Source organism: Manis pentadactyla, chromosome 7, assembly GCF_030020395.1.
Source record: "Manis pentadactyla isolate mManPen7 chromosome 7, mManPen7.hap1, whole genome shotgun sequence".
Classification (NCBI taxonomy): domain Eukaryota; kingdom Metazoa; phylum Chordata; class Mammalia; order Pholidota; family Manidae; genus Manis; species Manis pentadactyla.
The window spans coordinates 317,360-330,451 of NC_080025.1; the positions used below are offsets into that span (position 1 = coordinate 317,360).

A 13,092-nucleotide genomic window follows, 5' to 3' on the forward strand; every position below is an offset into this window, starting at 1 on the left:
GGGGAGGGATGCACAGGTGGGACCCAGAGGGTTTCGGGGCAGTGAGACTGCCTGTATGACACTATAATGGGGGACACTAATTACACATTTATCCAAACCCACAGAATGTACAACACAAAGAGTGACCCTAATGTAGACTGTGGACTCTGGGTGATGGTAATGTGTCCATCAGTTGTAACAAATGTCCTATCGAGTGGGGACCTTGACAATGGGGGAGGCTGTGCATGTGTGGGGGACAGAGCACATATGGGAAATCTCTGTACTTTCTGCTCTTTTTTGCAGAGAACATAAAACTGCTCTAAAAAATCTACTTAAAAAATGAATGGTGCAGGAGGAGGAGGAAATTCATGCTGAAATAATGTCCTTGATTAGGCTGTGTCTTGCACTCGTGGTCCATGTGAGAAACACACTCACTGGTCCAACTCAATAAGTGGACACAGAGACAAAGAGAACAGCAGAGCAAGGCTTTAATGGCGGTCTTACACGATCAGGTGTCTGGTGGGCAGGCACACCTGAGGCTTGGTGCTAAGTAATAATTTATTCCCTAGTACGTGAGTCCCTCCCCTGGTTCCTAATTGGCTGAGTACTATAGGGTTCACATTTTTTTCCCTGGATGTTGCCTAAGCCAATTATATCCACATTGGGCCTTCTCTTACATTTGTCTTAATTTCATTGGTAGGTTTAAAAAACTCAAACAGGTATAGCCAGGCCCTTAGGGATTTCCCCCACCCCACCCCCACTCTCAGCCTAAGCAGGTTCCTGGCATATTTTCCACCATGTGGCCCTTTGTTACTACCTTACTGCCAAAATATTTAAACCTCCTGGTGGGAATAAATCACATTTAGGTTTTATGCTTTTTCTAACAGCCCTCTCCCTCCACATTCCTGCCAGCATGCAAGCCTACCCTGGCCTTTCTGACCTTATACCACAATGTTCCCAGAGAGCATGTATTTTCCTCCAGCCTTGTTTCTTTAGCCTCTTTCTCCCTAAACTTCTCAATGCCAAAGTCCACTCCCCTTTGTCATCTTCAATGGGCTGTGGCCCAGTCTCTTCCATACCCATCTTGTGGTGACCAGTCCCAGGGCACGGGGACCTCGGTGTCAGCAGTCCCAGGGCACCCTTACCAGCATCCATGTGCCACCCCACTTCCCAGGGCACTGTCTGCCCAACTGCAGAGCCAGGCACAATGTGTTGTGCACCCCCACTCCCTGTAATGCACCCAGGGCAGCACACCTTGTGGACCCCACCTGCTGCGTGTCTGGCCCGCACGGTCTGGTGTGCAGCCTCCTCATCTCACTAGGACTTCTCCAGGCATTTTAATGGTCTCCAAGATCCCATGCTTATTCCCTCATGCCCATGCCACCTCCACCCTTTCTCATCACAGCCAAAATGTTCTTTAAAAATCTCATTGCTATTCAAAACCAATGAAGGTGCAGGCACACCACAGAGATACTGTGGCTTCAGTTCCAGGCCATCGTGACAAAGCAAATATCAGAATAAAATGAATCAAATGCATCGCTGTGGTTTCCTAGTGCAAGTAAGTTTATGATTACACCACCCAGTAGTGTCTCCAGTGTGCACTGGTGTTATGTCAAAAATAAACGTGCCCACTCCTTAATTATAAAGATATCTGAGTTTCCCTCAGTTTTTGCTGGGAAAGGTGTTGCCTCCGTGGGGATGTGCTGACTGATTAGGGTGGTGATCGCTGAAGTCTGGCTGGGCTGTGGCAATTCCCTAAAATAAGACAACAATAAAGTTTGCTGCATTCATCGGCTCTCTCTTGTATGAATGATTTTTTTTGTACTATGCGATGCTGTTTGATAGAAATTTACCCACAGTAGATCTTCTTTCAAAAAAAAAAAGTCCTCTCAAACCCTGTCACTACTTTACCACTTAACTTTATGTAACATCCTAAATCCTTTCTTGTCATTTCAACATCTTCACAGCATCTTCACCAGGAGTAGATTCCATCTCAAGAAACCACTTTTTTTTGATCACCCATAGGAAGCAACTTCTCTTCTGCTAACATCTGATCCTGTGATGCAGCAATTCAGTCACATCTTCAGGCTCCACTTCTAATTCTAGCTCTCTCACTGTTGCCACCATGTCTGCACCCAGAACACAAGGAACATGTATTCCTTAGGTTCACCATCTCATATGCACATGTGTCATGGTGCCCAAAAACAATGACACTGGTAACATCAAAGGTCACTCATCACTCATCACCATAACAAATATGAAATAATGAAAACATCTGAAATGTGAGAATTACCAAAATGTGACACAGAGACACGAAGTAAACAAATGCTACTGGGAAAATGGTGCTGATAGACTTGCTTGACAAAAGGCCACCACAAATGCTCATTTTGTAAAAAACTGAGTATCTGTAAGCACAATAAAATGAAGTACAATTAAAGAGGTAGGCCTGTAATCCATCACTTTTACAAATTAAAGAAGAATCATATGATCATATCAATAGATGTGGAGAAAGCATTTGACAAGATAAAAAAAAAATCCAAAGTTTGTGATAAAAACTTACCAAACTAGGAAGAGAGGGGAACATCTTCAACTTGATAAAGAACATCTGCAAAAACCCTACAGTTAACATAATGTTAACCCTACAATTAATGGTGAAAAACTAGATGCTTTGCCATCAGGAACAAGGCAAGGATGTCCCTCTCACCATGCCTTTTCAACATTGCACTGAAAGTTCTAGCTAATGCAATAAGACAAGACAAGGAAATAAAAGGTATACTGATTGGGAAGAGAGAAATAAAACTGTCTTTGTCCACAAATGGCATGATTGCCTATGTAGAACATTTATTTTCCTGCTCAAGATCCTACCTAAAATTTCATTGTATATAGGATACAGTTCAAGTCTTGAAATGTCTTTAAACCACAGGTTCACCCTCCAGACGTGTTTGTGCTACTGTCCCCCATTGTTCCAGTTACTCTGTTCACAGTACAAGGCCCTGCACCTCTCTGGGTCTTCAGGCCTGCCTTTCTTCCTAGAACCTTTCTCCCCATGACTGAATCACATTCCTTACCCAGGGTTCAGGCAGAGGCCACCTCTGAACTCACTGAGTCCCCTTGCACTCTCCTGCTGGCACCTCAAACCCTGCCAGTCAACCTCGTGGCTTTTTTTGAAGCACTGAGACTCAGTTAGCCAGAGGACCCGAGGGTGGGGAAGCAACTGTCAATCACTGGTGATGGAAGTCAGACAAAAAAATGTCCAGCCTTCTAACCCTCAAGCAGTGAGGTGATTCTGAGGTGCATTCTATACAGTACCTTTGGGGCTCCCCAGCCAGACTGAGCCTCTGCTGTCCCCAGGGGTGGCCAGCTTGGTGATGCAGCCTATCAACTCTCCCTCCCTCCTGTCTTGCTCTTCCTCTGTGCGGTTTCCCAAATATACTGCCTGCACCCAGATCCATGTCTCAGGTCCTGCTGATGGAGAACCAGGAAGAAGATGGCTGGTGACTTATTCACGAGGTCCTTACAGAGTTCCTACCTGAACCCAAGCTACATTAGCTGCCCTTTCAACATTCTCCACAACACCCTATATCTTTTCTTCAGAGAAGCAACATAGTTTGTAACTACATGTTACTAATTTACTTTAAAAAGTGACTCTAGACAGAACGTTTCATGGCAGGTTCTGTCGGCTTCACTCACATTCTGAGGACAGAATTGGCACTCAGTATGTTTTGGCATTCTGTGAATGAGTGAATTAGTGGATTTCAAAGAGGTGGAAGGATGGGGACAACTATGGAGAGGAGGAAAGCAAATTTTAAAATAAAAATATTGATCCAGGGTCCAGATTTTTGGTTGAGGTTTGGCATACACAATTCATTGGTTTTTGACAGTGGAGACAAATCGGAAGGTGCTGGACATGCTAAGGAGAAACGCAGTGTGGGCAGGTCGCTTCGATTCATCTTGGATCCACTTTGCTGTGAAAAGAAACTACAATTGATTAACATGGGTGATTATATGAAGAAAACTTATGGAGACGGTGGTTTTGTTTAAAGATCTTGGAATTTCTGGAAAACACTAGCTTATCCCACTCCAAAAATTTTTGACCACCCGATTCTCTTTTCCTGTGCTAATCCTACCCATTTCCCTATACCTCTCACCCTGGTGTTCCTCCTTTTTCTAGTACCTTCCAAGTGCTCTATCCCATTTAAACCTTGCGGTAACCCAGTCGGGGGCATGCAGTCCGCCGCAGCAGAAGCTCACCAGGTGGGGCTCCCAAGCCAAGGTCAGGAAACCGCACCGGGACAGCGCGGACGAGGCTTCTCCGGCCGGAGGAGCTCCTTCCCTGAGGCATTCCCGCCGGAACGGCCTCCCACGCCTTCCATCGCGGGTTTTCCAGACCGCTCTGGCTTCCGCACGACTCCTCCGGTTCCCTCGGTGTGCGGTGTGTGCCATATCCTTGCCGCTGGCGGCAAACACACGAAGGCGCCCTGCCGCTGATGGTGCTCCCGCCTCTCCGCCCGGGCTACCGACAGAGGGCTGTGCCCTGGGCCTGCGTGTTGGGGGGACCCTTCCTCCCCAGGCAGCGCCCTCGTGGGAGGAGGGGGAGGCTGGGTTCAGCGCGCCCACAGCGGCAGGATGGGTAGCCCAGAGCACCTTGGCGGGGAACGTGTCTTGGCAGCACAAGGCACACGTACCTAACCCCGCGTGCCCAGTGCCACAGAAGCACTTGCGTGTGGAGCTTCCCGGGCCCTGCCCACGGACCGCATACCGATAAGCCCGCGTCTCTGTCCCCGGCCCAGGGCCGACCGCACCTGCCCAGGTGTGCAGGTGTCCGTGGCATCCCCGCGCTAACTTTCCTGCGCTTTGAGCACCTGCGCGCGAGAGGCGGTGAGGACCGCGACCCCGCCGGGCTCTGCTCCTCTCGCCTAGCTTTTCTCGCCCACCCGCGGCTCCGGGCTCAACAGGTGGGGCCGGGCGGGACGGGGCGGGAAGGGGCGGGCCGAGTGGCCGCGCGCCGGCTGGTGCTCCCCGAGGCGCGGCCGGGCCCCTCCCCAGCCGCCGCGCGCGCCGGCCGCCCCCCGGTGCGCGGGCCTCCCCGGGCGCCCACTGCGCAGGCGCCGGCCCGGGCCCCGACCGAGCGCCGGGCTCGAGCGCGGACGGAGCGCGCGGCGACGCCGGACCGGCTGGGGCGCGGGGCGCGGAGGATCGAGGCACAGAGGATGGCGGACGGGGCGCGGGGCCCGTGCGGCTGCCCGGCCTGAGGCCCGCTCACCATGTCGCCCTGCACCTGCTGAACGCGGAGCGCCCAGGATGTCCGCGCTGAGGAAGGTGCGAGCCGCCGGGCTGCGGAGTGCGCGGGGACGGGGCGCGGGGTCAGGCTCGGCGTGGGGGCGCTGGGACCTCGCCAGGGCGGCCTTTGCACGGGGTGCCAGGATGGGGCGCGGCGGCCCTGCCCTCGCCGGGCGGCACGCCTCGCTGCCTGTGGCCAGGGGCCCGGACCCTGTGCGCCGGGGGTGCGGGTTGGGCGCGGAGGGGCGCCGCGGAGGTGTGACGGTCTCCGCCCGGCCGGCGCCTGGGGGAGCCGGCAGGGACCGGGGAGGGGCTCCGGCCGGCGAGGGGTGCACGCGGGCTCCGCCGGGCAGCCGTGAGGGGACGGGGGCGACCGGCGGTACACTGCGCCCCATCCCCTGCCAGGCTCAGGTGGGGCGCGCCCCGGCCTGGCCGGAATGGAGGTGCCGGTAGCCCGGGCTGAGCGCGGGGGCGGGGGCGCGGGGCGCGGGCGCTTCTGCCGGGGCGCAGCGGCTGCCGCGCGGGGAGGGGGTGGCCGCCGCCCCGCTCTCCAAGTGCGAGCGCGCTCGGGCTTTTTTAGGGGCGGTTGCTAAGCGAGGTGGCGGGCGCAGGGTTTTGTAACCAAGCCTCCCCCGGCAGCGGCTGTTGCTGTTCTCGGCTCGCTCCTGACGATCGGGGAATAGCGAGGATGTAATTATTACAGCCTGCGCGCCCGGGGCTGGGGGCGGCGGCGCGCGCTCTGCCGGCGGGCCGGGCGGGCCGGGTTGGGGAGGGGCCTGCGCTCCGCTTTCTCGCGCGCAGGCTGCGCCCCAGCCGTGGAGCAAACCGGACAGGGCGCCAGCTGGGGTCTGGGAGGCCAGCGGGGCCCGCTGGAGGCGGAGGGACGCGCCGGCGGTGTGCGTTGGGAACTCCGAGCAGCCTCTCCTTGGCTGGTCCACACTTCTGAGTGCATGCGACTCCAGCCGCTTCTCCTACAGGGGGCGATTCGGGTCGGGGCTTGGGATTCGGATGTAGGCTGGATATGGACGGAAATAAAGCAATCGAGGCCAGGTCCTGCGCGGGCTGAGAGCGGGCTTAGGGCTCCTTGCGCGCGGCGCGCTGCCTTTCGGGCCTCGGGACGCGGAGCGGGACAGGGCTCCGAAGCGCAGCATCCTGGGCTCCTGGACTTCTGTGCCTGGATCCGCGCGCGATGCGCCCTGTGGGCAGTGAATGGATGGGGACCTGGTAATGCCCGGCTGAGGGGGCTCTCAATTGCACATGGTAAATTAGCTACAGTAGTTACAGGAAGCCAACTGGATTCTCCGCAGAGCCCTAGGCACCCGTGCACGCGTCCACAGGGACCCGGTCCCCGGCCTCAGGGCTGACACCAGAGCACCCTCCCGTTACCCCATGCCGTGGAGGGACATGAGATCTGGGGCTGACGCGCCCTGCAGCGCGCATTTTACTTCATGTTCTCGGTGAAAGGTAATAAAACACGTAATCAGACAAGAAAGGGTGAAATGATGAAAAAATGGTAATTTTGGCAGGTCAAGCTGTTACTCCGGTGTTTAAAAAATGCCATTAATCAGGATTTTCCAGTAGCCAAATTGTCTTATGCAGGCGGCTGGGTGACTCACAGATTTGGCTCTAAGAGTAATTGTAGAGTGTGTACCGTTTCCTTTTAGACGGTGTGACTTTTTCATCGCTTGAAGAGAACAAATTAGAATATTTGCTACCCCACATCTGGCAACATGAGTAGCAGGCGGCGGGGAGCTCTGTGCTCATACACATCTGGCTGTGAGTTACAGACGTACTGGCCAGAATGGTGAAGAAATAGGCCCGTTTCAGGCACCCTGTCCCCTTCCCTCACCACTTTAGACATCCTGTCCAAGGGCAGGAGTTCCGAAAATGTGGGTAACCTGTCAGGGGAGCCGTATTTTGTGTCCGTGAGCCGCCCGACTCCTTTTTAACCCTCTGGGAACGTCCTCTATTCTCCGTGAAGAAGTCAGCAAGCGCTGGACGGCAGGCATCCTGGATCCATCGCGTCAAATCCGCGCGTTGCATTTGAGGTCAAAGTAGTGAACACAAGAGACGCTGCGTCCCGTAACCCTGAGGGCCGAATCAAGTCATTACAGTCCAAGTGTTCTCACTACAGAGGTGTTTTCTCAGATGAGCCTTCTAAGTCAGCGTTTCACTCTAATTATTTATATCTCCTTTCCTTCTGGAGAGTTTTGCACTTACAGGATAATTATCCCAGTTTAAACAGAAACAAACGTATTATTTGCCAGTTTTTTGTATGCTTTAGGCTACTTGTGATGTAGATGAGTTAATAAAAATGTTTTTATTTGTATAGAATTCAGACAACTTTGCATTATTTCTCCTGTGGCATAAATATGTCCTCCTATGAGAATCCATTCATTGCGTCTCCTAGTTTTGGCCACTTCAATTTTAGAATTGGTAGAAATCCCAAATTAAATATTCCAAGCAAAAAAGTGCTTTGCAAAATCTGAGTCACATTGGATTCTGGACACCCAGAATCTGACCAATTCTGAAACTAAGAATCTAAACTAAGGGATTCTAATATTTTAAAATTCTTAGAGGATTTGTTACCTGTTTTTAACTGAGCATCTTCCATAGAGTGTGTACACGATGAAATTAAAGAAATGCTGTAATTCTTTTGTAACTATGTTTGAGGAACACTTCCTGATTACCCAAGGAATGATGATGTACACTTCGATTATAGATTTTAAAGGGAAATTAGTTAAATGTATTATTTATTGACCCTTGGAATGGATATGCCATGGTCATTCACTGGATACAATAAAAATAACTATGATTCATCATTTTGGACAGATGGGAGTCTTATTTAGAGCATTGCCAGCATGTTGGCTATAAAAGAATCTTAGGCTACCATACAGGAAGTCAGTGGGCAAAGCATTTTATGCAGTTAAAAATCATTCTTAATCAACCACAGTTATACGTACAAGTCATTTTCATCATATAACCGTATTCGTAGCTGATCGCCAACTTTAAAAATAAGATTTGTTGTTCCTAGGTTCTGTGTGTACAGGGAGTGAGCACAACAGTTCATGTTTTCTCTCCTTTTTTGGGAGCTTTGGCAGCAGCAGGATGAGCTGTAGGACGTACAGGTTCCAGTTGAAACCCTGCACCTGCTCTCCTACGAGCTCACCTCTGCAGTCACCTGTCCCCACCCAGCTTCACAGCAGTGGTGGTGACAGAACTTGAGTCAGTGTTGATCTGCTTGGCAGAGGCAGCTGGGCTTCATGTGTAAAAGCTTTTCTCATTCAGCAGCCAGCGGGGGTGAGGGGGGTGCTCACCTTGTCCCTTACTTGCAGCCCATGGGGGTGACTGCCTGTCTTTGGCTGTTCTGACAGTCCCACAAAGAACATCTCATTATTAGGAGAATGTGCCTGTCAGAATTGTTCCAACAGATTTTCAAGCTGGGTGGCCACGATGATTATGCTTGAACCGACTGTCTGTCTGGGTGGACCTTCCTGGGGTAAACTTACTGGACCAATTTTACTAGCACCATCCAGTCTGAGGTCATCCTTCTTAATAACTATGTTGGTCTCCTTCGGTGGGTCACCCTGCACACATTCTGGGTTTGGAAAAATTGTGACATTTAATTTCAGCCCATAATTGTATGTGCCTCTGGGGAAAGGAAAGCTTTAGGAAGTGAAGCTGAAAGGATGTAGGTCCTGGAGTCTTCACTGTCGGCTCACAACCTGGCAGGTCCGTCTCTCTGGAGGGCAGCACCTGGCTGGGGGTGGAGACCACTTAATCCTGCCACATGATTGAAGCCCTGGGTCAACTTGTGCCAGAAGCTGTCATTACTTTCAGTTATGTAAACACAGAATCACTCACCCCACTTTGAACTGGATTTTCTGTTTCTGTGACCGAAATGGGATGGATGGGCTTTTAGTTTCTCTGAAAATTTCCACATTAAAGCTGTCGTTGTGGGGCAAGATTGGCCCATCTTCAGGTGATAATTTTGTCCTGTAAACCTTTTTTTGTGTATCTGTAGAAAAGAGAAAAATTTAAATCAGTCATTGTTAAAAAGGAATAAACCCACCCATCCATAAAATTGTAGCCAAAGTAACTGCACATCTAATTGGCTGTTGTCTTCAAAATGACAAGCCATACTCTGCACAGAAGAAAAACATTGAAATGATCCCCAGAGAGTGGATATTTAAAGCCCGGTAATATAACATATTCTCTCATGTTTACTGAAAAATTTATCCCACTATTTTGGCATGACGTTGCCCAGCAGCTTTATATTCTGGCCTCACAGGTTGTGGGTAAGAGTGAGGGTTCTGCAGTCAGACTTTCTGGGTGGCAGGTGGGTCTGGCAGGTTTTTTGGCCTGACTGTACCTTAGTCCCTCTTCACTAAGAGAGGGACGGATGCAACATTGCCTCCATAGGGCTGTCGCAGGACTAAATGGATGTCTGTAAAGCATAGAACAGTGTATGGAGTAAATGTGTGTAAGTGTTGACTATTTTTATCATGAAGAAATGAAAGTGGTTGCCAGCTTCAGCCATCCTGCATTGCAAGTAATCAAGCCATTCTCTGAATTCCCATAAAACTTAGGTAGTTGTTATTTCTAGTCTTATTTTACTTATTTGTATGTTAACATGTTAACCATGTGGGTCAACATAATTCTTTGAGCATTAAATTTGACTTTAAGTTTCCTGGTTTGACTTTAAGCCAAGTCAAACAAACAAACAAACAAACAAACAAACAGAAAACACAAGCCCTCCCAAGATCCCCTTATGCAGTGGACATTGTATCCTCACTTTTCAGTGAAGAAAACATTTTCCCTGGGGCTAAATCATAAAAGATGTTTTCATGGGAGGCTGTATGTGAAGGCTTTGGGGTGGGTAACACAGAACTGCTGGACAAACACAGAAGTGCTTTTCATGACTGTGTCTCGTATTCAATTTTGAAAGAAACTAAAAGCAACAAGGGAGTGTAATTGCCTTTTCCCGGCATTTCCATGCTGTCTCCGTGACCAGATGAGGAGCGGGGCTCAGGAGCAGGCCTGTATGCCTGCATCGTGCTAGCTCTGGTGTAGCGTGGTGTTTATGCCTGGTGGAAACCCAGATTTCTTGGGCATCCTCATATTTCCCACATGCGTTCCTGTAGGTGCCCAGGGGCCTGTCTTGGCCGAGGGGGCCTGTGCCATCGGAAGGGTGGATGGAGTTTTCATGGCTGCTGTCTCCCACCCCTACTGCTTCCTCTGTCCCTACCCACACTTGGGAGCCACACTCGCTCTCCCAGTGAGAACTCAGTGACTCCTCCTGGCCCCATGGCCAGCTGGGCCCCTGGCGCTGGTCAGCTGCCCAGTGCTTGCCCTCTCCTAGGGCAACTCTGCCAGAGGCACTGATCCTGCTTGTTCTCAGCGGCTGCAAGGGTGCCGTCCATCCAGTGACCTGCCCCACATGTGAGCACCCTGTGTGCAGGATCCCACCTGACCTGAGCTGTTCCTCCTCTCAGGCGGGCGCCCTGTACAGTGGTCGGGACTCTGCTCTGTGACCCTCGCTGTTGTATCCTGTTTCCTGATTTGGCCGTGGCAGCCTTTCTTGGTGCTCCTGCCCATGCTCAGCTGTTTTAAATTTTCTGCATTTTCCTCATCCCTCCTCCGTCTGTGGCACGTTTCCCAGTCCCTGTGCTCTGCGCCCTCGTAGGCACACACCGTGAAAGGTCAGCGTGGAGAAGCAGTGATGGGGATAGATCAGCAGTTCCCACTCCCCAGCGTGGTGTTTTAGGCCATGTTACTCCGTAAACATTTGAGCGAGTAAGTCCACAGCCATTAGCGACTTAGCTCATTACGAGAAAGGGCTCCCATTTACATGTTTTTACCCCTTGCTTCTCTAAGTTGTGTGACTGGATTCAGATATAAACCTTACAAGCACATCGGCGGATTTGTGTATCTTTTAAATTTGCCTATAATATGAAGCTTTTGGCCTTTAAAAGTAACTTCCATTTTTCTGACATTTTTTGTAATATTTTGACAGTTTCTGAACAAATTTCTGAACATCTGTTTTCTGACTCTATTAACAACTAAGTATAGGACCTACACTACAGATAATTTAGAAAATTTGAATGTTGTGTCTTCAGACTTCCATTGTGGCCATTTGGTATAACACTTCTGAGTCTGCAATGTAATGTTCTAGATTTTGCTGTAGTTAGAGTCAAGGGTTTATTTTGCAGGTGAAAGACAGGTTCCTTCACTCTTTAAAGCAACTAAGGAGTATTTCTTAGTCTTCAGTTTACCCATGTGTTTGTTTCTCCAAAGATATTTTATTAAGAGTCAAGGCATTCATTAAAAAAAAACCCCTACTTTCTTTTGCATATCATTAGTCCCACCAATTGCACTTCTGGGAATGTTTCCTAAGGAAATAATCATGAATTTACAGAAAATTAACTAAACAGATGTTCACTCCAGCTTTGTTTCACAATAAATTATTGGAAAATAGCAATACTAGGAGATGGATAAATTAATTATGATATAGCTACATTATTAAAAAATAATTATCCATTAAAAAGATGGAGTTAAATATTTAATACTACCAAAAGGTGTTCACATTCTGTTGCGTGAAGAAAGCAGATTACCAACTAGTGTGACAGAACTGCCCTCTTTGCTGAGCATGGTGAGCATGGAAGCATGTTTGTTCTATCCTTAAAAATGGGCTAAAATCCTTTACATATAAAGGTTTTTCATGAGTCAGTATTTTGGTCAATAAACATTTGAGCATGGTGAGAATCATAGTAAAAGTTAACATGAAAGAAATTAAAAATCACTTTTTTTAACTTACCAAATGGGTTACTGTTTTAACAATAATTAACACTCACGCATTTTCAATATTTGATCTTCACAGTGTCTGGAGCATGAGCCCCCTTATCTGCATGCTTTTGGTCTTCCCGAAACACACCCATGGTGGCTCTGCCAAGTGCCCAGTCCCCACTGCCTGTCTCACAGCTGATCAGAGAACACTGTGTTCTGACTTTATAATGAAATGTAGATTTCCTGTTTGAAAAGGTTTAATGGGATGGCATTTTTAAAAAAGAATTCTGGCTGGCTAAATTTAGCATCTGAAGAATGTGTCCAGTCTGAGAATAGATCTATTCCAGCATCTGTCCCCAGGCCTTGCTGTTTTCATTTAAGGTGAGCTGCCCAAGTGTGCAGGTCGCCGGAGCCTCTGGGTGCTGTCAGCAGACGGGTGCCTGCACCAGCCACCACCTGTCCCTGGGAGGATCTGCCTGCCTCGTGCCCTCCCTGCTCCTGCTGAGGTGCACACGTGATGTCCAATGACTCTGGTGGCTGTTCATGAATGTTGCGCCCTGTCGTTCTCTGCTCAGCCACCTCCAGCTTCTCCCCACTGCTCTTTGTTACTTTCTCTTTTGAAGACATTAACAAAATGAATCATAAAGTTCAAAAACCATAAACCTTTTTCTGGATTTCCTGCCTGGTTCCCAATTCTTAGAGCACATCTTAAATTCTGCTTCGTCTGACATTTTCCAAGATTATCAATGTTATTTTTTCTTAAAGAAGTGGCATTACTGCCAGCTGAGGAGAGGGCTGTCCTCTTGATTTTTGTGATGGTGCCTGGGGAAGCCCCAGGGGGTTGCCCCCAGCTTTCATCTCTGCTGCCGTGCGGCTGGGGGTGGCAGGGCACCTGCTGTTGGGCTGGCTCTGTCACTCTGTGACTTTGTTCTTCTGTCACACTCATGCTTGAGGTCAGTGTGCTCCGAACATCTTCTGGCTGCCCCAGGGTGGAACAGAGGGAAGTCCAGTGATTCCCAGCACTGCTTGCAGTGGGGGCTGCTGGCC

General features: G+C 49.7%; 1 protein-coding gene across 5 annotated transcripts in view; it reads left to right on the top strand.

The window, feature by feature from the left end:
- Nucleotides 1-5,098: 5,098 nt before the first annotated feature.
- Nucleotides 5,099-13,092, top strand: part of LOC130684399 (disks large-associated protein 2-like) — a 386,173-nt gene continuing 378,179 nt past the window's right edge. For all 5 annotated transcript variants that reach the window (XM_057505039.1, XM_057505042.1, XM_057505038.1 and 2 more), the window contains exon 1: nucleotides 5,099-5,298. Coding sequence is in view for 3 of the 5 variants with exons in the window: in XM_057505038.1 (XP_057361021.1) it covers nucleotides 5,281-5,298 (18 nt within the window). In the remaining 2 variants the exon portion in view is untranslated. The remainder of the gene's footprint in view (nucleotides 5,299-13,092) is intronic.